This window comes from Callorhinchus milii, unplaced genomic scaffold (genome assembly GCF_018977255.1).
Source record: "Callorhinchus milii isolate IMCB2004 unplaced genomic scaffold, IMCB_Cmil_1.0 Scaffold4, whole genome shotgun sequence".
Taxonomy (NCBI): Eukaryota; Metazoa; Chordata; class Chondrichthyes; order Chimaeriformes; family Callorhinchidae; genus Callorhinchus; species Callorhinchus milii.
The window spans coordinates 540,502-568,432 of NW_024704745.1; the positions used below are offsets into that span (position 1 = coordinate 540,502).

General features: G+C 43.8%; 1 protein-coding gene across 4 annotated transcripts; it reads left to right on the forward strand.

Moving 5' to 3' along the window:
• The first annotated feature begins 61 nt into the window (after positions 1–61).
• Positions 62–27,499, forward strand: gart (phosphoribosylglycinamide formyltransferase). 4 transcript variants are annotated; one of them, XM_007905971.2, is made up of 22 exons: positions 62–183; positions 664–817; positions 2,688–2,783; positions 3,386–3,560; positions 4,635–4,746; positions 6,360–6,428; positions 8,162–8,287; positions 9,763–9,850; positions 10,106–10,191; positions 10,941–11,109; positions 12,494–12,725; positions 15,275–15,372; positions 16,699–16,808; positions 16,946–17,144; positions 18,254–18,505; positions 19,273–19,425; positions 19,940–20,143; positions 20,908–21,051; positions 21,308–21,438; positions 22,399–22,540; positions 24,904–25,019; positions 26,369–27,499. In XM_007905971.2, exons 2-22 carry the CDS (start codon positions 673–675, stop codon positions 26,564–26,566), a joined length of 3,045 nt encoding a protein of 1,014 aa, XP_007904162.2. In that variant the 5' UTR covers positions 62–183; positions 664–672; the 3' UTR covers positions 26,567–27,499. The 4 variants fall into 4 exon arrangements, with proteins under 4 accessions (XP_007904162.2, XP_007904161.2, XP_042189806.1 ...); XM_007905970.2 differs by lacking the exon at positions 62–183 and adding an exon at positions 246–551; XM_042333872.1 differs by lacking the exon at positions 62–183 and having other exon boundaries at positions 612–817.
• The last annotated feature ends 432 nt before the right edge of the window (positions 27,500–27,931 follow it).

Consider the following 27,931-nt stretch of genomic DNA (forward strand, 5'->3'; position numbering starts at 1 on the left):
AGTTTTCTGGATGAGACCACCTACTTCTGGCAACTTGGAATAATTATTTTAATTTTTATTGCCGACAGTTGGAAGGATCCTGGTGTCTCTGAGCGTTTGAAAGAATCTTCCTCAAGACCTCGTTCCATTTCACTCTGTGCCTGCAGTCAGCCCGCCGATTTATCTGGAGAATTTGTTTGAAAGGTCAGATATGAGATCTAGTGTCACTGAGCTCAATTTCTAATTAACTTGTCTGAAGGCCTTTCACCTTCCCTTACTCTCGTGCTCTGCACCCAGACAGCCTGTTGAGAAATATCTCTTGACTTTATTGCGGAACATTTTGAATCCACGAAAATCTGAGGGAAGAGCTGCGGTGTTGAGCCTGAGAGAGGCTTGTTCATTTGGATGTGAGCTGGATTCATAACGATCCTGTTAGTTTGTGGTGTGGTTTGCATTAGACACCGATGGATGTACTAAAGGCTGTGCTCGTTTGCTTATCGGATAATTGTTTTGACCTTAGAAACTCGCACCAAAAGCAAATTCTATATGCAGTTAAAGAAAGATAAATCATGGCAAGTAGTTCTTAAGGGCTATCTATGCGGGGGGAAGGAATCACGTGCAGACAGTGGCTGGGATTATAGCAGGGTTGATGTTGAAATGATAACCGGTATGGTTGTGTTACAGTGCAGAACCATGGCGGAACGAGTGCTCGTAATTGGCAGTGGAGGGCGGGAGCATACCCTGGCCTGGAAGCTGGCTCAGTCCCCACATGTTCTGCAGGTACTGGTTGCGCCGGGCAATGCGGGGACGGCAGGAATTGGCAAAATCTCCAATTCGGGTAAGGTCATCCTTAAGTTTTTTTAAAAAAAAGTTAATTGATACTTTTTCCCTTCAAAATAATTCAACTCTCCAAGTGGTTGGGATTCTTTTTGATAATTTTAATAATCGTTTTAAAAAAAGGCTGTTTTTTTGACCCAGATGGTTGCTTGATTATTACTTGCTTTTTTTTCTCCTCCATAAAAGGAATACAGACATAATAATGATAGTATTTTGAGTTCTGTGCTCAGTGGGTGTTTTCAATTGTCGTTGCACTAAAGCCTTTATGGAGTCCTGTAGCATATTGGTTGGAGCACTCGACTCGCAAGCGAGAGGACCTGGGTTCGATTCCCAGGCCGGGGCAAAATGTTTGGCAAATTTCCTTACTCCACACGCCTCTGTTTACCAAGCAGTAAGTAGGAACCCGGTTGCTAGTCGATTGGTGGATCGCTTTTCCAGGGGTAATAATCCCCTAAAAAAAATTGGTCACTCAATCCATGACTGTTTGTAGGACACTGCAGTGTTATGCCCACAAAATACAGTCGATTAATTTTACAGTATATCCTGTGAAGCACTTTGAGATATCTCGACGACACAATAAGGCTCTATATCAAATGCAAGGATTATTATTATTATGAAATGATCGCAGTGAATTCACAAAGGGGATTAATGATAAACTGGATTTGTCGATACAGCAAAAAAATTTGTAAAAAGTTAATTGATACTTTTACCCTTCAAAATAATTTAACTCTTCAATTGTGTTGGGATTCTTTTAGAATAGGTTATGAACTAAACATTTTTTTCCACAAATTTCGTTTCCACACTATCTCTGATTTATCTTCATCAGCCCGGAGAATAGTCAAATGTTGTCTTTTTTGTCAGTTATTTTTGCATGGTCTTTATATATCAAATAAATGAGTACTATTGATGACTACCGAGATTAAATTTCCAGCACATTGACAACTGATGGTTTATTACCGCAGTGCGGGTTGGTGAAGAGGGACCCATTTGAATTGGTTTGTCATTCAGTAAATTCATGAAGCCTGTGTAAAAGATCAAAGGAATTGTTTAAGTTGTGATTCATCTCCTTAAAGGAGGACATCTGGTTTGGAAGGTGGAGTAGGAAAAGACCCCCCCCAATAGCTTTAACTTTGCCATGTGTTAATAATAATCATAATAATCATCCTTGCATTTGATACAGCGCCTTATTACGTCTTTGAGAAGTCTCAAAGGGCTTTGCAGAATATATTGTAAAGTGAATTGACTGTATATTTTGTGGGAGAAACGCGGCAGCCAATTGTGCACAGCAGCGTCCCACAAACAGTCGTGGATTGAGTGACCAAATTATTATTTTTTTGAAGGGTTTATTACCCCTGGAAAAGCGATCTGAAATTGACGAGCAACCAGGTTCCTACTTCCTGCTAAGTAAACAGAGGCGTGTGGAGAAGGTAACGTTTCGACCCACCCGGGAATCAAACCCAGGTCCACTTCCTTGTGAGGCAAGCGCTCTAAACATTGAACTGCAGGACTCCATGTACGGAAAATAGGTTCAGTGGCTACTTCATGGGAATGTTTCACTGCACTTCCTTAAACCAGCATAGATTCTATTGGTGGAAAGACCTCCTTGTGGCTTCACAGGATAAATTGTAAAGTGCACTGGCTGTGTATTGTTTGAAGACAATAAAACTTATTGAAATGTTAAGTGCAAGAGATCTTTTGTGGCAGTCAATTCACTTTACAGTATGTTCTGTGAAGCGCTTTGGGACGTCCTCCCGACGTGAAAAGCGCTATATCAAATGCAAGGATTATTATTATTATTATTATTTTGTGCAGTAATGTCCTCTGAAAGTTGTCGCTTTGGTGTAACATCTCACCATTGTTCTCTCTTTCAGCCGTCTCTGTCAGCAATCATGCCATTCTTGCCCAGTACTGCAAAGATCACAACATTGGTTTGGTGGTGGTGGGTCCAGAGGCTCCCCTCGCTGCAGGTAATTAAATCCCGAGATTCTCTGCAAACTGACCCAATAAATCCCGATAACCAAAGCAGTGTTTTTATTATCGAAAAAATATTTATTCAAGTTTATGGTTGGAACTTAAACTTTTTTTTATTAAATTGGGAGTTGAGGTACAGATCAGCCATGTTGCATCGATAAATAGACACAGGGAAACTCGTTAAATTTAAATCAAAATTTCGATAGGATGAACAGGGAGAAACTGTTTCCACTGGTGGGTGGGTCGGTAACCAGAGGACACAGATTTAAGATAGTTGGCAAAAGAATCAGAGGGAAGGTGAGGAGAAATATTTTCACACAGCGAGTTATTGGAATCTGGAATGCATTGTCTGAAAGGTGGTAGAAGCAGATTCGATAATAACTTTTAAGAGAGAAATGAATAGATACTTGGAGAGGACAAATTTGCAAGGCTCTAGGGAGAGCCGGGGGAGTAGGATTAACTTGGACAGCTCTTTCAAAGAGCCAGCACGGGCACAATGGGCCAAATTGCCTCCTTCTGTGCTTTATAATTCTATGATTCTATCTTGNAAAAAACACGCGTTTGGTTACTGACTCCAGATGTTCTCACTTTCCCTCAGGGATCGTGGATGACCTGACGGCTGCTGGAGTGAAATGTTTTGGTCCTTCGGCAAAGGCAGCACAGCTGGAAGCAAGTAAACAGTTTGCCAAAGACTTCATGGATCGTCACAGTATCCCCACTGCCAGATGGAAAGCTTTTACTAACCCGCAGGAAGCCTGCAGCTTCATCCAGAGGTCAGAGAATCTCACGGCAGGTCCATTGAAGCTTAATACATTCTTTGAAGGTTCTCACCTTCAAGGCCCTCCATGGTCTTGCTCCTCCCACCTATCTGACCTCCTAACCCAACATCAGCCTGTCCGCTCCCTCCCCTTGGTGGACACCGGCCTGCTTCAGATCCCCTGCACTTCCCGCTCCACCATTGGTGGTCGGGCATTCAGCATCTCTGCCCCCCCATACTCTGGAACTTATCCCGTAATCCCTCCGCCTTACCCCCTCTCACCTCCTTTTAAGTCCCATCTAAAGACCTTCCACTTCGACCGTGCCTTCGGCCACCCTCCCACCCCTTCCCTCCTGACCCCAACTCCCAGCACGGGTCCAAAAACCTCTTACTGTCCAGTGCCCTGGGATGTCTTTCTGATGTGAAGGGCGCTATACAAATATAATTTGTTATTGTTGTAATACCCACGACATAATTGACAAATTCTCTTGCAAATTAACCAACTTTATGCAGTACTTGGAGTCCTGTAGCTCATTGGCGAGACACCTGGGTTCAATTTCAGACAGGGCGAAACCTTGGGCAAGTTTCCTTACTCCACACACCGAATAATAATCCCTCCAAAAAACAATAATAAATTGGTCATTTTCAATCCACGACTGTTTATAGGACACTGCTGTGTGCAATTGGCTGCCACGTTTTGCCCACAAAATATGTACGGTCAATTCACTTTACAGTCTATTCTGTGAAGCGCTTTGAGACGTCGAGAAGACGTGAAAAGTGCTATGTCAAAATCAGGGATTTTTATTATTATTATGGCTATTTGTGGGAACTTGCTGTGCAAAATGACTGCTGTGTATCTGCATAAACAGTCACTGAACAGAGGTGGAGTAGTTCGGCTACCTCAGAAAACTACTTGGTTTGGTGTCCCAGTATAATAAATTTGCACAGAATGGGTCAGTTGGCTGGGATTTGATTCCAATTCACTTATGTTTTTGTGCATCTGTCTGGCCTCATTGTCCCAAGAGGATTGGTTTGGTGGCCTAAGCTGTTGTTTGTGGAGAGAAATAATAATACGCTTTCTTTTTTTTAGTGCTGACTTCTCCGCATTGGTAGTAAAAGCGAGTGGTTTAGCAGCTGGTAAAGGGGTTATTGTTGCTGCTGACAAAGCGGAGGCATGCAAAGCAGTTCAAGACATCCTGCAGGTATGTTTCCATAGCGTTTTGTAAATGTACATGGTGTTCTGTCAATTAAAGGAATGCTCCAGGGTAAGGGAATTATCCTTACAGCGACTGAGACGTGATCCCCTGCCTGGCCTGCCCCACCATCGGCGGTCGGGCCTTCAGCCTCTTTGACCCCACTCTTTGGAACTGCATCCTGCAGTCCCTTCGACTCACTCTGTTCTTGCTTCCTTCAAGGCACGTCGCAAGACCCTCCCATTCAACCGTGCCTTTGGTGACTTTCCTACACCCTCCTGACCCCAGCCACCAGCTCGGGTCAAAATTCCTGACTGTCCAGCGCCTTGGAGTGTCCTCCCAGCAAGAAAGGCGCTGTGTAAATGTAATGTGTCATAAGAACATAAGAAATGCTAGATGAAAAAAGATCAAGGTCCATCTAGATCATGCACTATGTCCCAAACTCCCTATGTGCTATATCCTGTAATGTTATTTCCTAAAAGAAAACTATCTAATCAACACTTCCTGCTTCAACCGTCTCCCTCGGGAGCCTGTTCCACAGGTTCACCATTCGCTCACTGAAATAGTGTTTGCGTAGATTAATTCTGAATTTATACCCTTCAATCGCAGGCCATGTCCTCGGGTTTTACTATTCTGGATAAGTTGAAGCAGCCCAACATGATCTAGATTGTTTTGCCCCTTTAGAATCTGAAAGACAGCAAACCATGTCTCCTCTCAATCTTCTCTTTTCCAGCATGAACATACCCAATTTACTTAGTCATTCCTCATAATCCAGGCCCTCCACTTCCTCAATCATTTTGGTTGCCCTCAATTTCTCCACTATCGTTTTTGTACTGCGGCGACCAGAACTGTACAGAATATTTAAGTACAATCTCACCAATAATTTATACATTGGCAGGAGGAAAAGGTTTATCCTGGCTTTCGACCAATGAAGTGGAACGCAATATGCAGTAACTTCTTACAACAACAAATTACACTTGTATAGCGCCCTTTGTGTTGGAAAGAACCCCCAGGGCGCTGGACAACCAGGGGTCTTTGGACTCGAGTTGGGAGTTGGGGTCAGGAGGGGCGGAGGGTACGGGGCGTGGGGGTGGGAGGGTGGCCGAAAGCACAGTCGAAGAGGAAGGTCGTTAGATGGGATTTGAAGGAAAGAAACTTGCAGTGCAAGAAACTTAATGTGTTTAAATGTGTCAGCCTGGCACTCTTGCTTCTGAGTGAGAAGACTTGTGGATTCAAGACTTGTATCAGGGCAGGAAATTCATATAGTTTAAGCTGACACTTCTAGTCAGTGCTGGGGTTGTGCTACACCTTGTTGGAGGTGCCATCCTCCTGATAAGGCGTTAAACCGAGGTCCCGTCTGCCTGTTCAGGGGACGTTAAAGATCCCATAGCACAATTTGAAAAGACAAGGGAATTTCTCTCTCGCGGCCAACAGTCCCCCAAGTAAGTTGGGTCACTCGCTTCATGGCTGTTTGCAAATTGGCTGCTGTGTTCATCCACAAAACACAGTCGTTGCAATTTACAGTATATCCTGTGAAGCGCTTTGGGATGCCCTTCAGACAAAGTGTTATACCAAATGTAAGAATTATTATTTTTATTAATTATTCTAATTCTCTTGAAAAGGATAAGGCCTTCGGGGCTGCTGGAGAAACTATAGTCGTGGAAGAACTACTGGAGGGAGAAGAAATCTCGGTAAGGGAAGTTCCAGGGTTGTTGCAGCTCCTTATTGTTTTGTTGCCATCTGTATTTTTTTAGACATACCTTTTGTAGTCCTCCCACCTTGGTTTACCTACACAAAATGTGTTTTTATACTTTTTTTATGTAAACATCTGGGTAGATCACCATCATTTTTTAAAAAAGAAACTTTGGTTATAGGTTATAAAGGATTTACTGTTTGTCCTGTTTCCTTACTTTCCCTTAATATAAATTTTATAAATAAATCTGCATTGCAGACAGTTTTGCCGTTTAGTAGCATATTCAGTAGCAGTCTTAATTTGGTTAGATCCCTTTCTGAGTAGCGCATGAGCTCCTCAATGTGGAGTCCTGTAGCTCAGTGGTTAGAGCACTCGCCTCGCAAACGAGAGGACCTGGGTTTGATTTCCGGCAGAGTGAAACGTTGGTCAAGTTTCTTTACTCCACCCGCTTGTTTACTTAGCAGAAAGTGGGAACCCAGTTGTTAAGTCGTTTGGCAGATCGGTTTTTCGGGGGTAATAATCCCTTCAAAAATAAATAATATTTATAAATAATATCTGGAATTCATTGCCTAAAAGAGTGGAAGTCGATTCGATAACAACTTTTAAGAGCGAAGTAGATATTTATTTGGGGAGGATGAGTTTGCAGGGCTGTGGAGAGAGAGCGGCGTAATGGGATTGAATTGGATAGTTCTTTTCAGAGAGCCAGCACAGGCACGATGGGTCGAATGGCCTCCTTCTATACTGTAAAATTCTATGATTCAATGAAGAATAATTTGGTCACTCAATCCACGACTGTTTGTGGGACGTTGCTGTTTGCAATTGGCTGCCGCGTTTCGCTCACAAAATCCACTTTACAATGTATTATGTGAAGCGCTGTGAAGGTGTCGAAGATGTGATTAGGCACTATGTCAAATTATTATTATAATCCTAGATTGGAGATGCTTGTGAACTGACTTGAATCTCCTTCAGCTATGATTAGTGTACGTGTGTCTTGCAGAACCCTCTAACTTCTACATTAAAGGTTAAAAAGTGTTGCATAATATATTCGTGTTTTTATTAAAAACACCTGACTAAAGGAAATAGCGATATCAATATTGTGTATTTATTTTTGTGGTATAGTATTTAAATACAAGAACCTTGACACAGTATCTATGGAGTGTTCCATTAAAGTGATCCAACATGTTCGATTTGGGAACTTGGAACAATAGAATATCGTGGAGTTTCTGAATGGCTTTGAATCTCTCAATGCACATATCTTGGAAGTCCTGTAGCTTAGTGGTTAGAGCACTCGCTTCGCAAGTGAGAGAGCCTGTGTTCGATTCCTGGCAGGGCAATACATTAGGCTAGTTTCCTTATTCCACATGCCTCTGTAACCTAGCAGTAAGTAGGAACCCGGTTGTTAGTCGATTGGAGGATCGATTTTTCAGGGGTAATAAATCCCTTCAAAAAAATATTAAATAAAATAAATAAATTGGTCATTCAATCCATGACTGTCAATCCACACACACACTTGTCTTAACAACTGTTTGTGGGACACTGCTGTGTGCAATTGGCTGCCGCGTTTTGCCTATAAAATATACAGTCAATTCACTTTATAGTATATTCTGTGAAGTCCTTTGAGACATCTTGAAGATGTGATAAGGCTCTGTATCAAATGCAAGGATTATAATTATTATCTTGTCCACAATGGCCTCCATATTGCTAAAGAAATAATTTGTCTTTGCTGTGCAGTGCCTGTGCTTCACTGATGGGATTACAGTTGCCTGTATGCCACCTGCTCAAGACCACAAACGCTTGCTGGATGGAGACCAGGGGCCAAACACTGGTGGAATGGGTGCTTACTGTCCAGCTCCTCAGGTACTGGAGTTCTACTGTATGTAAACGAGTCCTTCTCTGATCCACAGAAATATAACACTTTCTTAATGTAGCAGAAATGCTGATGCAAATCTCTCTTGTCAGAACATTTTTTGCCAACAAAATATACAGTCAATTCATTTGACAATATATTCTGTGAAACACTTTGAGATGTCTCACAACGCAATAAGGTATGGAGTCCTGTAGCTCAGTGGTTAGAGCACTTGCAGTACCAAGTGAAATGACCTGTGTTCGATTCCTGGCAGACCATAACGTTGGGTAAGTTTCCTTACTCCACGCGCCTCTGTTTACCCAGCAGTAAGTAGGAACCCGGTTGTTAGTCAATTGGCGGATCGCTTTTCCGGGAATAATAATCCCTTAAAAAAAATTGCAATAATAAATTGGTCACTCAATCCACGACTGTTTATGGGACACTGCTCTGCTGTGTGCAAATGGCTGCCGTGTGTCGATTATATACCGTCAATTCATCTCATAGTATATATTATGTGAAACGCTTCACTGTATCAAATGTAAGGATTATTATTATTCAATCAAATGTAAGGATTATTATTATTATTTTAGCTGAATCTTCAAGTCTTTGTTTGTAAAACCATTTTGTCTTAAAATTCAAGATCACACAGAAGTATGGAAAATTCTTCAATTCAGCCTTAATGTGGAACCTGTCTCCTTTTATAAAATGCCCATCAAGGCTTCCAAATTAATACTGAATATAAGAATTATCCACAATTCTGTGTAATCTTAAATTTTACGATTAAATGGTTTTGCAGACTAAAACTAGGTAGAATTTCAGGCCTATCATCTGCATTAGGTGTGTAAAGTGCTTTGAAAGCTTTTGACATGATCAGGCGATTATCGCATCATGAAACAAGTTCTTTCTTGTTTTGCGATTTTACTGAAGTTCATGTAACACCTTATTAACAGTAACAAATCTAGGCTGTCTGAATTACCTGGGCACGAGTTGATCCGCTGAGACTCGAATGCCACAATCCCTGCTGAATGTGGAAGAAAATCCCTTTAGGCCATCGCACCTCCATATCTATTCGATTTGCTTATTCCCCCCCCCACCCCACCACCTGCTGCCTCCTCTCGGCCGGCTTCGGCCTCCTGTTTGCCTCTCACCCCCTCCACTCCACTCCACTATTGGTGGCCGTGCCTTCAGCTACTATGCTCCGAAACTCTAGAACTTACTCCCTCAATCCCTCCACCTTGCTCCTCCCTCCCCACCTTCAAATTCAGCCTAAACACTTTACTTTTTGATCATACATAAGGGCACCTCCCTCTCCCCCTGGCTTGGAGTCAGACTCCACCACTTTCAAGTGCTCTGGGACCCTACCCTGCATGTAAGGGCGCTTATAAATGTGTATTATTGTTGAAATATAATTGGGTTCATATAAACTGGACTCTAGGAGGGTTGATATATGCTTTTTATACAGTAAGTTTTGTTTTGTATCCTTCAGGTTTCTAAAGATGTCCTTCAAAAGATCAAAGAGAATGTGCTTCAGAAGTCAATAGATGGGATGAGACAAGAGGGAACTCCATATGTTGGTGAGCACTGTTGCATTATATAAACTAGGGTTTTGCTAAAACTGGAGTAGATTAGAATATCATATATGTGAGATACCAGCTTGTAACTAATCGCCTTTATATTACCAGTGCGGAGAAATTCCACCGAGGTTTAATCTATTTGTGTAGCATTTTAGTCTCCAGAATTTGGCAGATTCTGAAATAAAGGCTTAATTTTGAAGAGTTTAGATGGAGTTCTTTTTGAAGCAGTTCAGATATTGTTGTTGTTCTGCCCAGGGGTACTGTATGCTGGGCTGATGCTAACCCGAGACGGGCCTAAGGTGTTGGAATTCAATTGTCGTTTTGGTGATCCAGAATGTCAGGTAATGTAGTTCTTCATTTTGCATCAATCAATGATCAACGTGCCTAAGATCCTCTCACTTGTTTTCAAAACCCTTCATGCCCTCGCACCTCCCTACCTACCCGATTTTCTTACCCCGCCCACTCCACCACCCGCTGCCTCCACTCGACCAACTCCGACTTCTGTTTGTCCCTCGTCCCCTCTAAGCTCTTTTAGAGGACATCCAACATGAAAAGAGCCATACAGTTAGACCCCGGCTAGCCGGACTAATGGGAGAGGTGGGGAGAGATCTGGTCTGGTAAGCGTGAGTTTCTGGCTAAGTAATTACAATGCTGGTACCAGCACTTTGAAAAGTTAACGTACATCAAGGCCCTTGGAATTAAAAATAAAATAAAAATTGGGGGTTTCGGGGCAGCTCAAAACCCAAACAGTCAGCCACTATGGCCCGAAGCTCTAGAATACTCCCTCTATCCCTCCGTCTTGCCTCTTCCTTCCCTATTTTTAGGTTGTACCTGAAGACCTTCCTTTTTAACCGTGCCTCCCCCCCGACTCGGTATTGTGCTCTGCCGCTGACAATTGCTCTGGGATGTTACCCTGTGTGAGCCATGCTATATAACTGCAAATGCAAGTTGCAAGTCCGGATAGATCCAAATTCCGGATACCTGGCGCCAGTAAGCCGGGGGTTTAACTTTACAAATTTAAATTGTATTGTATACTGTGCAGCTTCACTGTGCTTCTTTCTCCCTTATTAATGTGTTGTGTGTATTTCAGGTCATTCTTCCCTTGTTACGGAGTGATTTGTATGAAGTAGTGAAAGCGACTGTGGATGGCAATCTTGCCAATGCCATACCCTCATGGCTGGATACTAGTGTGGCTGTGACTGTGGTTCTGGCCAGCGGTGGATACCCAGGCAACTATGCAAAGGACCAGGAGATCACAGGTAATACCTCCCAGTATCTGAGCAAAATAAGAGAGCTACTCATCCTGTACGCACTACAGTAAAGGCTGGCTTAAGCTTTACAATAATAATAATAATAATCCTTGTATTTGATATAGAGCTTTTCACGTCGGGAGGACGTCCCAAAGTGCTTCATAGAACACACTGTAAAGTGAATTGACTGTATATTTGTGGGCGAACGCGGCAGCCAATTGCGCACAGCAATGTCCCACAAACAGTCGTAGATTGAAAATGACCAATTTATTATTGTTTTTGGTTTTTGGAGGGATTATTATTAGGCTCTGTGTGGAGTAAGGAAACTTGCCCAAGGTTTCGCCCTCTGCCTGGAATTGAACTCAGGTCTCTCGCTTGCAAAGCGAGTGCTCTAACCACTGAGCTACAGGACTCCACAAGAGGCTTTGAAGAGATACAAAGAAAATGTAATTGTGAAAAAAAACTAAAGTCTGCTTTGTGCGGTCCTGTAGCTCAGTGGTTAGAGCGCTCGCCTCGCAAGCGAGAGGACCTGGGTTTGATTCCCGGGCAGGGCGAAACTTTAGACAAGTTTCCTTACTCCACACGCTTCTGTTTACCTAGCAGTAAGTAGAAACCAGTTGTTAGTCGATTGCCGAATTGCTTTGTTGAGGGTAATAAACCCTTCAAAAAATAATAATAATAGCAATTTGGTCACTCAATCCATGACTGTTTGTGGGACGCTGCTGTGCAAATTGACTGCTGCATTTCGCCCACTAAATATACAGTCATTTCACATTGCAGTGTATTCTGTGAAGCGCTTTGAGACGTCACGAAGACTTGATAAGGCACAATATCAATTGCAAGAATATATTTAGGATCAGTAAACTAGCACCACACTTTGTCTGCAGTCACACAGTGTGCATAGAAAAAAGGAACGCACACATGTTTGAGATCACTGGGAACTGCACTCATTCTGCATGAATGCAGTGACCTGATGTGTGTGTATGATATATATACAAAGATGCTTGCTCTAAAGGCATGGTAATGTGCATGATGTTTAGGAGAGCTATGTTTTGGACAACAATAACTTGCATTTACACAGCGCCCTTCACGCGGGATAGCATCCTGGAGTGCTTGACAGTGTCGGGGTCTGACCCCGAGCCAGGGGGAGAGGGAGGGGGGAGGCATGATCAAAAAGGAAGGTCGAAAAGGCACGATCGAAAAGGAAGGTCTTTAGGCGGGATTCAAAAGTGGGGAGGGAGGGGTCGAGGCGGAGGGATTGAGGGGGAAAGTGGTCCACATTTTCTCTATGTATTCTTTCTCTTGATTTCTCTTAATCCATTTACCTGAAACGTGCAACTCGAGTCGTTTGCCCTTTGGGTTATTTGAGCTCAAGTTAGTTTCTGTTTTGCAGGTGTGTCTGTGGCTAAGGATGCGGGTCTGCAAGTCTTTCATGCGGGCACTGCTCTGAAGGGCGGAAAGGTGGTGACGAGCGGTGGTCGGGTCCTTGCAGTGACTGCTGTGGATAAGGATTTGATCTGTGCAGTTGAACAAGCCAATTCAGGGGCAGCGATCATTCAGTTCCAGGGAGCTGTGTCCAGAAAGGATATTGCACATCGAGCCATTGCATTCCTAAAACAGTCCAGGTTTGTGTTTACAGGCAAATCAAGCATTCCTTGATTGTAAATTGTAGCTTAGCATTTTTTTAGAACGAAATGAAATTTGATCTTTAACAATATAACAACAACTTGCATTTATATAGCACCCCTCACTTACGCAGGGCAGCAGCCCAAAGCGCTTGACAGTGGCGGAGCACAATACCGAGCCGAGGGGGAGGTGATCATAGGCATGGTCGAAGAGGAAGGTCTTCAGGCATGACCTGAAGATGGGGAAGGTGGGGACAAGGCGGAGGGATAGAGGAAGAGTGTTTCAGAGCTTCGGGATGTAGTGGCTTGAAGCACAGTCACTGATGGTGAAACATAGTTAATGTAATATAAAATTCGTTAAAATGCTTATATTAATTATAAAACTGTTTTTTCCCTCTTTGTCTCTTTCTCCGCATCATGGTGAGAAATGTTAGTGGAGTGGGGTGGTGGGGGGTAAGAAGAGAAAGGAACATTTTCCCTTTATAGCATCAAGGGTTCCAAGTGTCTGCATCAAGCCCTCCCAGGTCAGGTACAGAACAAAGCTGCCCTGTCCTCCATTTCTGCAATGGGGTATAAATTCCACTTGGGTTTAAGTTTTCCCGATATGCTTAGTATTCTGGAGCATCCAGACTTTGCCAAATTCTTGAATAGTCTTAATGGCGAATCTCGTTTTCTGCAAGTTCTTTTGAGAATCGAGACCCAAGTAGAATTTATACTCCGCTAATAATCCATGTATTTGATGTAGCACCTTCTAGACGTCTCAAAACGCTTTGCAGAATATACTGCAAAGTGAATTGACTGTATGTTTTGTGGGTGAAAATAGGCCTTAATCCCCATACTCAACAGACCTTATCTGGATGCTTTGAGTGAATAACCTTAGGCAAGTTTCCTTTTTCCACATGTCCTGTTTACCTAGCAGTAAGTAAGAATCCGGTTGTTAGTTGATTGGCGGATCACTTTTGGGGGAATGATAATCCCTCCAAATAATTGATAATAATAATTTGGTCACTCAATCCGTGACTGTTTGTGGGACATGACTGTACGCAATTGGCTGCTGTGTTTTTGCCCGCAAAATACAGTCAATTCTATAAAGTGCTTTAAGGAGTCTCAACGACGTGATAAATGCATACATGCTTTCATTACAACCAGGATTGACTATGCCAAAGCCCTACTTGTCGGCCTTCCCAACACTTCCCTCCACAAGCTGCAGATCCTCCAGAACTCTGCAGCTCGTGTCCTCTCCCACACCAGGCTCCATAACCCCTTCACACCCACCCTCGCCCGACTTCCCTGACTCCCCATCCCTCAGAAGATAGAGTTGAAAATTCTCATCCTCACTTTCAAGGCCCTCCATGACATTGCCCCCTGACACCTCTCTGACCTGCTGACCCCTTATTGATACTCCCTTTGCTCAACAGGCTTTGGCCTGCTCGATGTTCTGCCCAGCGGCCCACCATCGACGGTCGGGCCTTCAGCCTCTCTGCCCCCACCCTCTGGAACTCCATCCCACATTTGATTCACCTCACTCCCTCCCTTGGCTCCTTCAAGGCATGCCTCAAGAACCTCCTCTTCTACCGTGCCTTCGGCCACCCTCTTACCCTCCCTTCCACTCTCCCTTACCCCAACTCCCCCCACCCCATTCAGGGCCTAATTCCTGACTGTACAGCTCTTTGGGACTCCTCCCGACGTGAAAGGCGCTTTACAAATGTAATTTTGTATTATTAATTAATTAATTAATTAATAGCTTACAGCTACTGGGACCTGTGTAGGAAAAAGGCTCAACCTTGTTTCATTTAAGTGTTGTTAAATTTCTGAAGCTAACTACAGCTTTTAAGAGAGAACTGGACAGGTATCTGGGGAAGACGGGTTGCAGGGTTATGGGAAGAAAGCTGGTGATTGGGGTTAGTGAAAGTGACTTACTCTATCAAAGAGCCGCACAGACTCGATGGGCCGAATGGCCTCCTTCTGTGCCGTAACATTCTATGAATCTATAAAACTATAGTTGAGAAAGAGATGGAGCGCCTGGCCCGGGGGTGGGGGGTAGGCCTGACCCGAGGACACCTGATACAATAGTAATAATAAATGAGTCACTCAATCCACGACTGTTTGTGGAACATCACTGTGTGCAATTGGCTGCAGGGTTGGCCCACAAAACACCCAACCACTACAAGCGCTTTGAGATGTCTCAATGGCGTGATAAGGTGCTATTTCAAGTGCAAGTATTATTATGCTACCTTTCTGCTCGGTTGTGTCTAATTGAAAGTCCAGACAGCCAGTGGGACTGTCTCGCCCCTGGTAAGCTATCTCGTTAGTAAGATTGACTGATAAACTTATCCGTGCAGCAATGCCTGAAGGGTGGTCAAACATAGCCAGGTGTTTTTTTTAACAACTAACAAAACGTAACTAAGTGGTCGTAAAACTTCAAGCTGTTTAAATGTTTGAGGTGTACTTTGGTTGGATTTATAGAATGATGTTCCATTGATTGTGTGTGCTCTAACTTTACAAATATCTATGTGTTCCCCTGTCCTTCCCACCACACTTTCCCCCAGCAGAAGCCTGACGTATAAAGACAGTGGAGTAGATATTGCAGCTGGGAATGCTCTTGTCCATTCAATTAAACCACTCGCTGCTTCTACCCGCAGACCTGGTGAGCTACCATTTAGTCAATGGGAGCCCAAGTATTACCACAACAACAACAACTTGCGCCCTCGACACAGGGTAGCATCTCAGAGCGCTTCAGATTTACTATAATGTCCTGTGAACTCCATTTAGGTGTTCCCTACCTCTCCAATTTGCTTACCTCCCCCACCCAGACTCCATTACCTGCTGCCTCTGCTCGGCTGGCTCCGGCCTTCTCTTTGTCCCTCGTCCTCTCCGCTCCAACATCGGTGGCTGCGCTTTCAGCCACTGTGCCCTGAAGCTCTGGAACTCCCTCCCTCAATCCCTCCGCCTTGCCCCCTCCCTCCACACTTTCTCCACTATCAAGTGCTCTGGGATGCTACCACTTGTGAAGGGAGCTATGTAAATAGTTGTCGTTGTTGTACTTGAGCATCTTCAATAATAACACCGTCTCAGCGGGCTGGGGGCTGGTGGCTGGAGAGGGGGTTTAGCAGGCGAGCATGGGGACTCTCTAATGATAACTTTTAGCGACAGTTATAGCGAGGAGAGAAAATCAAATGAATGGGAAGCAATTCTTGGTCTGTTTGTAATGGTACCGACCTTGATAATGTTGTGACTGTTTGCATGCCTCTTGTTTAAATGTACCGACCTTGGGGTGTGGGTGAGGCGGGGGAAGAAATGTATCATTCAAATAAATCTTTAGTAGATGTAAGGACAACAGAAGTAAATGGGGAGGATGTGGGGGAGTGGAGACTTTTTTGCGGCTAATGGGGTGAGGGACAAATGTTCTGGCACAGGTGGTGGAACAAGGGTTTTAGTAATAATCCTTGCATTTGATATAGTGCCTTATCATGTCTTCGAGACATTTCAAAGTGCTTCAAAAAATAAAGTGAATTGACTGTATATTTTGTGGGCGGGCGAAACATGGCAGCCAATTGCGCACGGTAGTGACCCACAAACAGTTGTGGATTGAGTGACCATTTATTGTAAAAAAAAACTGAAATAGAACAGGACAAGTTCCTGAAATGAATGGGTTATTATTTATTGGACTAGATGCACCAATGGTCCACTTCTGCCTGAAATGGATATTGAAATAGGTGCATCTAATCCAGTTTTTAAAAAATAATAATAATTTGGTTACTCAGTCCACGACTGTTTGTAGGACATTACTGTGCTCAATTGGCTGCCGCATTTCGCACACAAAATATACAGTTAATTCACTTCACAGTATATTCTGTGAAGCGCTTTGAGACGTCTCGAAGATGTGATAAGGCGCTATATCAAATGGAAGTATTATTGTATTATTATAGTACAGATTGGGCTTCACATTTTTTTATTTTAAAAAAAAACCTAGGGTGCAATGCTGAGCTCGGAGGATTCGCAGGTTTGTTCGACTTGAAGGCAGCTGGATATTCTGACCCCATTCTTGTCTCTGGATCTGACGGAGTTGGAACCAAACTGAAGGTATATAACAATAATAATAAAAATATCTCACAACGATGGATAGAATTCCAACATGTGTGGTAGAATGTGATTAATTCATTCTGTTCACTCCCTCTTTTTATTCCCCCCCCCTCCCCCAACCTGAATGATATGGACAGATTGCTCAAATGTGCAATAACCATAGCACATTGGGCCAAGACCTGGTGGCAATGTGCGTCAACGATATCCTGGCGCAAGGGGCCGAACCGCTCTTCCTCCTGGACTACTTCGCCTGCGGAAAGCTAGACGTGGATGTGGCCCATGTGGTAATTGGTGGCATTGCCGAGGCCTGTAAGATGGCAGGATGTGCATTGCTAGGTAGGAAGACTTAGTTTATTCGAATAATATCCTTGCATTTGATACAGTGCCTTATCGCGTCTTTGAGACGTCTCAAAGTCCTTCACTAAGTATACTCTGAAGTGAATTTTGTGGGCAAAACATGGCAGCCAATTGCACACAGCAGTGTCCCACAAACAGTCGTGGATTATTATTTTTTTTCTTGAGGGATTATTATCTCTGGAAAAGCGATCCGCCAATCAATTAACAATCGGGTTCCTACTTACTGCTGGTCTGAAATGCTGTAAACTGTCCATCGCCTTGGGACGTCCTCCCAATGTGAAAGGCGCTATACAAATGTATTCTTGTTGTTGGTGTGTGGAGTAAGGAAACTTGCCTGAGGTTCCATTCTGCCTGGGAATTGAACCCAAGTCCTCTCGCTTACCACTGAGCTGCAATTTATCCCTGCTTGGACTAATTGTTACTGTAAATGTCACATTATGACCGAATAAATGATGCCAATTTGTTCATTTTGTTTTAAAAAAAGTTTGCTGGACGCCATGATGAGAATGAATGGGATCTCGTGCCTCTATAACAGTCACTACGCCTCAAAGCACTTTTGAGGCAATTTTCCATGTACGGATTCCGCGTGATCCGGCGAAAGGATTTACTCTCATGTTAAAATCTACTTTGGAAGTGCTTTGCACATTGTAATTGATTTAGCAATTAAGAGAATGTCATACTGTATAGGGAAGTGCAGCAGCTAATCTGTATTAGCCACATTCTATGAATAATGATGAAATAAAATGAAAAAACAAATTCAATTTGGATAAAGAGGCGGAATATAAATCAGGATAACCAGGATGTTTCTTTGAAATGGGAACCACCCTACTGTTTCTTTACATCCACCTGATGTCCAAGGCAGACAGAACCTAAAATTAATTAGTCACTTTTACGTTGGAGATCAGCATATACAGTGTGACCAAAAGGTCATGATATCTACGCTATTATCTACAAAAAAACATTTTCTTTTAAGACTTGTTAATAGCGATTGTAATTGTTATCATGACTTTTTGGTCACCCTGTCGATGAGATTGTAGAATAGATTAGTGTTGTGCTTCTTCCCTCATTCGTCCTCTCTCTTCCCCCAGGGGGAGAGACTGCCGAGATGCCTGGGCTGTACGCTCCAGGAGACTACGATCTGGCTGGCTTTGCCGTCGGTGCAGTGGAACGCGGGCAGATGTTCCCACAACTGGAGGCGATCTGTGCTGGTGACGTTATCATTGGCGTCGCGTCATCTGGTCTCCACAGCAATGGCTTCAGCCTTGTGCGGAGGATTCTGGAGAAATCCTCTTTGCAGTGTTCATCTCCAGCGCCTTGCGGACCAACTACACAGACACTTGGTAAGGTTTAAAAGTTTTATGACATGGTTTTGATTTTCAAAGTTCTACTTCAGAGCTTGACCTGGCCAACACTCAAATAAAATTGGTCCCTCACATCTTGGCTGTTTGTTGGACATTGCTGTGTGCAATTTGCCTGCCAGGTTTGCTTACAAGTACGCAGGCACTACACTTCAGAATAAAACCCTGTGAAGCACTGTGAGAGGTCTCGATGACAGGAAGGCGCTATATCCTGGTCAGACTATGCCACTGCAAGCACTCCGGGACTCTTCCCTGCATGAAGGGCGCTATATAACTGCAAGTTTATATATGAATTGGTCACTCAATCCACGACTGTGTGTGGGACGCTGCTTTGCGCAATTGTCTGCCGAGGTTCGACTGCAAGATATACAATTAATTCACTTTACAGTGTATCCTGTGAAGCGCTTTGAGATGTCTCGAAGATGATACGGCGCTATATCAAATCGAAGCATTATTTATTTATATTGTTATAAGTTGTTGTATATCAAATGCAAGGAGTATTTTTATTGCATATTTCAGAAGAAATATACCGGAATTGTTAAATTTATTGTAATGAAAGCCCTGGCCTCGATCATCCTTCCTGATAACAGTTCCCTCTATGTAATGAAATGTGTCCTGGATGTTTTTTTTAAAAAAAGTTGTCTCTTTAGAACCTCAAAAAAGATGTTGGAATTTAAGCCCGTAAAGATCTCACTTGTCTTTTTCTTCTGTCTCCCTCTCTTTCTCTCTATTGCGGTCTCTCACTCTAGGGGAATTGCTTCTGACGCCGACCAGAATCTATGTCAAAGCTTTGCTGCCTATCCTTCGCTCGGGACATGTGAGAGCCTACGCTCACATCACCGGAGGAGGGCTGTTAGAGAATATTCCCAGAGCTCTACCAGGAAATCTTGGTGTAGAATTGGGTGAGAACGAGTGTGTGCTTATACAAAGTACTGGAACATTGGTACCAAAGTAACCTGGATGTGTTTGTGGGAAGTGGGGGGGAGGGGAGAAACAAAGGTTTATTTATGTATTCTGTGCCCAATTGGCTGCGGCATTTCACCCACAAAACATAGTCAATTGACCCCATATCGTGAAGCCCTTTGAGACGTCTCGAAGACGTGATGAGACGCTGTATCAAATTCAGAGATTATTATTTATTTTAAAAATCTTAAACCCGGGTCCCAGAGATGAAAAAACCATGACCAAAATAAAAGCAGTTTTGTGCAGTCGAACCTTTCGCGTACCGAGTGTCGTTTCGTTATCTTGAAAACTCATGCATTTTCTCCCCCACGTCTGCAAAATAATTTCCTGAATCTGAGGGATGTGTAGAATTAGAGCACGATCATTGGGGCAAGAGAGAAGAAATGTACTGACTTTAATGCCTTGAAATCTCGCTTCAGCGATTGCCCTGCTAACTGCTTTCAACTTTCAAAGATGGGTCGTGTTGGAAGATTCCGGAAATATTTTCGTGGCTACAGAAAGAAGGTAATCTCTCCGAAGACGAGATGGCACGCACGTTTAACTGTGGGATCGGAGCCGTGCTGGTGGTGGACAAGGAGAAAGCGCAAGATGTGTTGCAATGTGTACAACACCATGAGGAGGCTTGGATCATTGGAAATGTCATGCAATATAAACCAGGTTACTTATCGTCCAGTGTGCACACGTATGCGTGCGTGCGTGCACGCTTTACAATATATTCTGTGAAGCACTTTTGAGATGTCACAACGACGTGATAAGGCGCTATATCAGATGCAAGCAGTGTTGGGGAAATGCTGCAGTGTTGAAATGGGAAGTCCTTCAGATGTGATGTTAAAACAGGATCCTGTCTTGCCTGTTCAAGTGGCCCCTAGAGGAGCCTTAATACTAGTCAGAAGAGAAGAAAGCTTCTGTATCCTGGCCAATGATTTTCCATATACATTAATCATCCTGGCTGTTTGTGGAACATTGCTCTATACAAATTGGCTATCGTGGTTGCCTAGAAATGCACAGTGACAACACGTAAACGCTCTTGAGACACTGCCCCATGTGAAGGCCACTGTGTAAATGCAGGTTCTTGTTTATGGCGGTTACTGTAAAGTGATTTGAGATGTTTGACTTTATAGGGGCTACATCAAATCAAAGTATTATTGCAAGAAACTTCGGCAAGTTTCCTTATCCCACACGCCTCTGTTTACTCAGCGATAAGTAGGAACCCGGTTGTTAGTCGATTGGTGGATCACTTTCTGGGGGTAGTAATCCCTCCACCCCCCAAAAAATTATAATGATTTGGTCACTCGATCCACAACTGTTTGTGGGACACACACTGATTGGCTGCTGCGTTTCGCCCACAAAATACACAGCCACTACACTTGTTGCCTCATCTAATTCAGTCCTCTTTCTCTACACTTATTCCTTTCCCAAAGGCTTTGAAAAGGTAACTGTCAGAAATCTGATGCAAACGCAGTGTTTGCACAAGCAGCCTTCGTGCAATGCCATGGGTGATGTCTCCCCACAGGATCACTGTCGCACCAAGAAAATGCGAGTTGGCGTCCTCATCTCTGGGACAGGTGAGTTCCTGTGACCTCAAGTGGAAATGGTTTACTTGCGAAGTGCTTTGAGACGTCTGGCTGATGTGATAAGGGCTGCATGTGAAATGCAAGGGTTATTGTTGGAGGTGGAACAGGAGGAGGCTCCTGCTGACGGTAAATGGGAGTGTGTCGCGTGGAATTCCGGTATTTAGAAGTATTTGCCAAATCACAGAATGAAGTGGTACGGTTTGAACGGATGTACTAATATTTTAGTAAATTTTCTTTTCATTCAAAGGGACGAACCTTCAAGCCCTGATTGAATACACAAAGGATCCTATTAGTCGTGCAGAGATCGTCATTGTTATCTCAAACAAAGCTGGTGTTGAGGGACTGAAGAAAGCTTCCCTGGCTGGCATTGCTACAAGGGTGAGTCCAATGCTGCAACAAGATTTAGAGAGAACTGAAATACTGTTCTGTGAGTCCTGTAGCTCAGCGGTTAGAGTACTCGCCTCGCAAGCGAGAAATCTGGGTTTGATTCCCAGCAGCGAGAGACTTTGGGCAAGTTTCCTTACTCCACACGCTTCTGTTTACCTAGCAATAAGTAGGAACCCAGTTGTCAGTCGATCGGCGGATCACTTTTCCAGGTGTAATAATCCCTTCCAAAAACAATAATATGGTCACTCAACACACGACTGTTTCTGGTACGCTGCTGTGCGCAATTGGCTGCTGAGTTTCACCCACAAAATATACAATCAATTCACTTTCAAGTATATTCTGTGAAGCGCTTTGAAGATGAGGTAAGGTACCATATCAAATGCAAGGATTATTATTATTATATTTATTTGATACATCTGGTGAGTAACTTTGTGTTGAGCCATGAAGTAGAGGAGAGACTAAGCACTTGAACAAATTTCAGAACATATCTGTGGAAACATTGCTTCAGTGAGAGAGTAGTAAACTTATAGAACAGGCTCCCGAGGGAGACAGTGGAAGCAAAAAATGTTGTTTGTTCAAGAACAAATTAGATGGATTTCTGCTAAATAATAATATCTGGAGATACAGTATATAGTTTGGGACACGACATGTCAAGCGACTGCCAGGATGGTGGATGGCAAACTAGATGGACTTTGGTCTTCTTTCGCCAGCAAATTCTTATGTTCTTATGACAGTTTACTTATGTAAGCAGCTTGAGATGAATATCTGGGAAAACCTATGAAAACAGTTTTGACCATGTTGTCCATGTAGATTAATATTAAGAAACTTGATGAGACTATATCAAATGCAAGGATTATTATAAACCAAATGGGTAGGCTGGTCCTTGATGGGCAAGCAGGGGGTTATATTTCCTGTGACATGATGACATTATATTTCCTGTGACAACTGCAGGTGATTGACCATAAACTGTATGGAAGCCGTTCCGAATTTGACAGCACTATGGATAAGGTACTGGAGGAGTTCTCGGTGGAACTGATCTGTCTGGCAGGGTTTATGAGGATCCTTTCTGGTCCTTTTGTCAAGAAATGGAACGGTAAATATCAGCGGAGTTTACTTTCATTGGCCTGGGCATTCCGTTTCTTTGGCAACATGAGCAAAGCGGAGTGGTGTTTTTAACCAAGTGTTTGAAATCCCTGTAGATATTGAAAGCAGGAGAAGATGGAAGCACCTTTATGTATCTCTTGCAATGCAACCATGGCCTCTGGAAGACCATTTAATAAATTTTGCCTGGTTGCTAGAATTTGTAAAAAAAATTTACATACAGTATTTGGAGGGGTGAGGGGGTGGGGCTTAAGGTAGATTTATAATAAAAACTTCTTCACGAGCCTAAAGAAGCATTTGTTCAAATCCCTTCACTCTCTGGCACCTCCCGACCTCTCTGACCTTACTCCCCAATCCACCACTTGGTGACTCCGCTCGACTGGCACCGGCCTCCTGCTCGTCCCTCGCACCCTCCCCCCCCCCACCATCGGAGGTCGTACCTTCAGCCACTACGCCCCGAAACTCTGGAACACTCTCCCTCAATCCCTCTGCCTTGCCCACCCCTCTCCCCTTTTTCAAGTCCTGTCTGAAAACCTTCCTCTTCGACCGTCCTTACGGCCACCTCCCCCACTGGCTCGGACTCAGACTCTGCCACTGTTAAGCGTTCTGAGATACTGCCCTACGTGGAGGGTGCAAGTTGTTGTTGTGGGATAATTACATTTACTAATTAGTTTTGTAATCGTGCAAACTAATTTATAGACTATGAAAGTATACACACCTGAATATTCCATTTTATAATAACAGTCCTTGATTTGACTTTTTTTTGCATTTGAGACACCACGTTGTCAATGTCTCAAAACACTTAATTGTCACTTAGATTCATAGATGAGTAAATCAATCGATCACTAGTAGCGATTCTTTCCACTCAGTTGCGATTTAACCCTGCAAGCCAAGGCCCGAATGGTAGGGTGGTGCTTGCTGGATAAGCAGTGGGGTAGCTTACCAGAAAAACACTCTAAATGGCAATCTATGTGCTTTTAGAAGGTTAAACTCCACCAGTACCCCCAACCCTTACCCTGGGGTCCCAAGTCTTGGCTTTCACAAACCTGTGCCAATTACTCTGCAGAATTAGGTAAGAGTGCATCCCTCCAGTGGGAGTGTACACATTCCATTTCAGATACAGGAAAGTTTCCACGTGTGAGTGGTATATGAATATTCTCAAGCATGGTGATGGGTCATGTGTCAGACATGCAGGTGACCAAAAATTGCTCTTAGAAACCAAAAAGATTTCTTTTACTTAGGGATACACTCAACCTATTTTAATTCACAACTAATTTTGTGACAGGGTCACTTTCGACCTTGGAGGGTTGTGGATCTAGATGGATTTCAAATTGAATATCGGATCATTTATTTTAACAACATTCTATGGTGGGAGAGGGCAGGGAGGAGAGAAAGACATGAATCATATTTTACTGGCGCTGAACTGGGCCCCAGTAATCACAGATCAAGTTAGGAGGTCCTTTTAATTGCAATGACTATGGGATGCCCAGTTTGTGTACATTGTGTGGTTAACTCCTGACTACAGGAGCAATGAGCAACAACAACAAGATTCCATTTATAGAGCGCCTTTCACGTCGGGAGGATGTCCCAAGGCACTGGACAGTTGGGTCAGGACCCGAGCAGGGGGGAAATGGTCAGGGTGAGGAGAGGGAGCGAGGAGGGGGTAGAGAGTCGAGAGGGGAGCTGAAGGCATGGTCAAAGAGAAAGGTCTGTGGGGCAAAGGTGGGTAATTGGAGTTGAGGTACAGGCAGCCATGATCTAATACAATATAAAATTACATTTACACAGCACCTTTCACGTCGTGAGGACATCCCAAGGCCCTAGAAAATTGGATTTACGCCCAAGCTGGAGGTTGGGATCTGGGCGGGTAGGAGGGTGACCAAAGGCTCAGTCGAATATGAGGGTTTTAAGACATGATTTGAAGGAGGCAATGGAGGGGGCGAAGCTAAGGGAATGTGGGATGAAAATCTACAGGACGGGGGCAGGAAGGGTGAAGTCCCGGCTTCCGATAGTGGGACCGGTCGGATGGGGGACGTAGAGCAGACTGGAGCGGAGGGAGCCAACAGATTGATATGGAGTCAGAATGTCGTAGAGGTAGGGAGGGACAAGGCCATGGAGGGCCTTGAAAGTGAGGATGAGGATTTTGAACTGTGTCCTCTGGGGGATAGGGAGCCAGTGGAGCCGGTTGAGGGCGGTGGGTCTCAGAGCCTGGTGTGGGAGAGAACACAGAATGGCGGAACAGTTGAGGGCTGAATGGCCTACTCCTGTTCCCATGTTCCTGTGAGCTATTGATAAAGAAAGTGGACTTGTGTTGGATGGTCTTGCCTTTAACTGTTGAGTTTATTTTCTTTCTAGGAAAATTGCTGAATGTCCATCCATCCCTGTTGCCTTCTTTTAAAGGAGTCAATGCACACAAGCAAGTGCTGCAAGCTGGAGTTCAAGTGTCCGGTTGCACTGTGCATTTTGTAGCTGTAAGTACTTTTCACTTCAAGGTCCTTTAGGCTTTTTATCAATGGGTTGTGTTGGGCACAACATGGGTGTCAGATTGTCCTTTCTTCCCCAATCAGGACATCCTTTAGGCTTTTACCAATGGGTTGTGTTGGGCACAATATGGGCGTCAGATTGTCCTTCCTTCCCCTCATCAGGACCGCTTTCCTCCGTCACCAAGTCCGCTCCGACTACCTTACCCCAGACGCAGCCGAAACACTCGTCGGTGCGTTCGTCACCTCCCGACTCGACTTCTCAAATTCCTCTTTGATGGTCACCCCAGCTCCACCATGCACAGGATCCGCTGATCGAAAACTCTGCTGCCCGCCTACTCACCCGCACTAAACTCCGTATCCTTATCACACCAGTTCTACCCAGGCTCCGCTGGCTCCCTAACGCTGAATGGATCGATTTCAGGCTCCTCACTCACTTTGAAATCCCTTCATGCCCTGGCAGCTCCTTACCTCTCTGACCTGCTCACCCCCAACCCGCTGCCTCTGCTCGACTAGCTATGGCCTCCTGCATGTCCCTCGTGCCCTCCGTTCCATCATTGATGGCCGCGTTTTCAGCCGTTACACCCCAAAACTCTGGAACACTCTCCCTCTATCCCTCCACCTCGTCCCCTGCTTCCCCATCTTCAGGTTGTGACTCCCCGGCTCAGCGTCGTGCTCCTCCACTGACAAGTACTCTGCCAGGCTCCCCTTTGTGAGAGGCTCTATATAAATGCAAGTTGTTGTTGAGTTTATCCTTATTGCTATTGGCCCTCTGTGTACAGTGCCATTGAGAGTTGCCTTTGCTGTGGGTTACAATAAACTGGGTGTTTTAGACCAGAACCTTGGTCAAGTGTTCAACCTTCACACAAATCCAATTGTGCTAATAATCCGGTTACTTTGGGCCATTTCTTTTCAATGGTTTCCTGAGGCAGATAATAACAAAACAACTTACATTTATATAGTGCTCTTCATGTGGAGGAGCGTCTCGGAGCGCTTAACAATGGCAGAGTCTGACGCCAAGCCAGCCAGGAGGAGGTGACTGTTAGAATGGTCGAGGAGGAAACTCTTCAGTTGTAATCCGAAAGAGAAGAAGGGGGCAAGGCGGATGATTGAGGGAGAGAGTTAAAAAACTTTGAGGTGGAGTGGCTGAAGCACGGCTGCCAATGGTGGGGTGGAGGGGACAAGTGATAAGCAGGAGCCCAGAGCTGGCAGGCTATTTGACCATGGATTGCATGGTAGCTGTGCCCGCTTTTTCCATTGGTCTTTGGGAAGAATTAATAAATAGCTTGATGTGTTTTTTAATCTTTCTTGTGTCTAATAATTTTTTTTTGGGGTTGTAGGAGGATGTTGATGCTGGAGCCATTCTTGTACAGAAGGTGGTCCCAGTAAAAGTGGGAGACACGGAAGAAACGCTATCCGAAAGAGTGAAGGCAGTAGAGCACAAGGCATACCCTGCTGCCCTCCATCTGCTGGCCAGTGGGGCTGTACGTTTAGGGGACGAAGGCAAAATCTGCTGGAACCTGCAGAATTGTAGTTGAAATTATGTGGCAAACCTTTGTATTTTTAAAAAAAGATAAAATAAGCTTGAGACAAAGAATATTTTACACCTGACCGTACTCGCATTTTTTCGGGCTTTGTGGCAACAACACGGTGGGATTTTCAGTATTCATAAACTGGATTCGTCAAAAAAGTTTATCGAAATTCTTGCAAATCCCAAGTGGGAAAAGTTTGCTAAAAGGCTGGGAGCGAAAATATTGGTGGGAAATGGTGTTTCACCAACTGGCTGCTTTGTTTTAGACTTTGCCAATTTGGGATTTGCTGGCCACAAATTTTGTAAACCCATCAGTTTTGTGAATATTGTAAATTGTAACCCCGTATTGTGAAAAGTCTCACCTGACTCATATGTAACTTAATCTACATTTAAATTTGTAGATTAGGTTACATATGACTGTTTGTGGAACACTGCTGTGCACAATTGTCTGCCACGTTTCCACAATACAGTCAAGTCACTTTACAGTATTTTCTGTGAGGGGTCTTGGAAGATGTGATAAGGCGCTATATCAAATGCAAGGATTATTATAAACCGAATGAGTAGTCCCCTCCTTAATGCTCCCTCCTTCCTCTCCGATCAAATTAGAATGTAATAATTACTATTGTTACATGTTTATTGTTCCTCAAACTAAAGCGATCTGTATGATGCCCACATAGTGTATGAAAGTCATAACTGCTTCATGGAACTAGAATTTTTTTCAATACATTCTGATTTATTAACACATTTTTACATAGAATAAAACTCCAGGCAAAATTTTGGAGAAAATGAAACAGGCAAGCATTTTTTTTGTTATTGCAGGTCATTGCATTCATTAGGATTCTTCAAGGCATCCACATTTCAGAGAAACTAGTTTTAATTCTGAACCGTCGAGAAATAAATTGATCGGGAATTATTTCTCACATTAAAGGAATCAAGTTTATTGCATTGTACCAATTTGTTTTAATTTTTTCTCTTCAGAAGGGGCTGGGAACAGTCCAGTGATACTGGCAGTCTGCTGGTACGGTGTCTCGCTCAATTCTTCAGTTGTGAAAATAGTGTGTTAGGATGGTTCAGTTGATAGCGAAAGGGTTAGAGAAGAGGTCCTCCCCCTCTATTCACACCATTCACACATCCTCTGGGTCTTAGACGCATCTTTTCTTTCTATAATCTTCCATTATCAATACCTCTGATCTCATCATCTTTTGCCCTCCACCTAAATGTTTCCTTTGTCTTCCACACCCTTCTCTGCTTGTCCTTATAATCTGCTCCCTTCCAACATCCTCCAGTTCTAACGAAAGATTAACGACCTGAAAGGTTAGCTCATTTTCCTCTCCATGGATGCTGCCTAACCTGCTGCGTTCTCAGATAGATA

Bases quoted from the DNA above. Each gene is read 5' to 3' on its own strand.
- gart (XM_042333872.1), top strand. From the start codon at position 637: ATGATAACCGGTATGGTTGTGTTACAGTGCAGAACCATGGCGGAACGA. The intron at 16,809-16,945 runs GTATATAACAAT...TGATATGGACAG, and splicing joins GAGTTGGAACCAAACTGAAG to ATTGCTCAAATGTGCAATAA. The intron at 17,145-18,253 runs GTAGGAAGACTT...CTCTTCCCCCAG, and splicing joins GGCAGGATGTGCATTGCTAG to GGGGAGAGACTGCCGAGATG.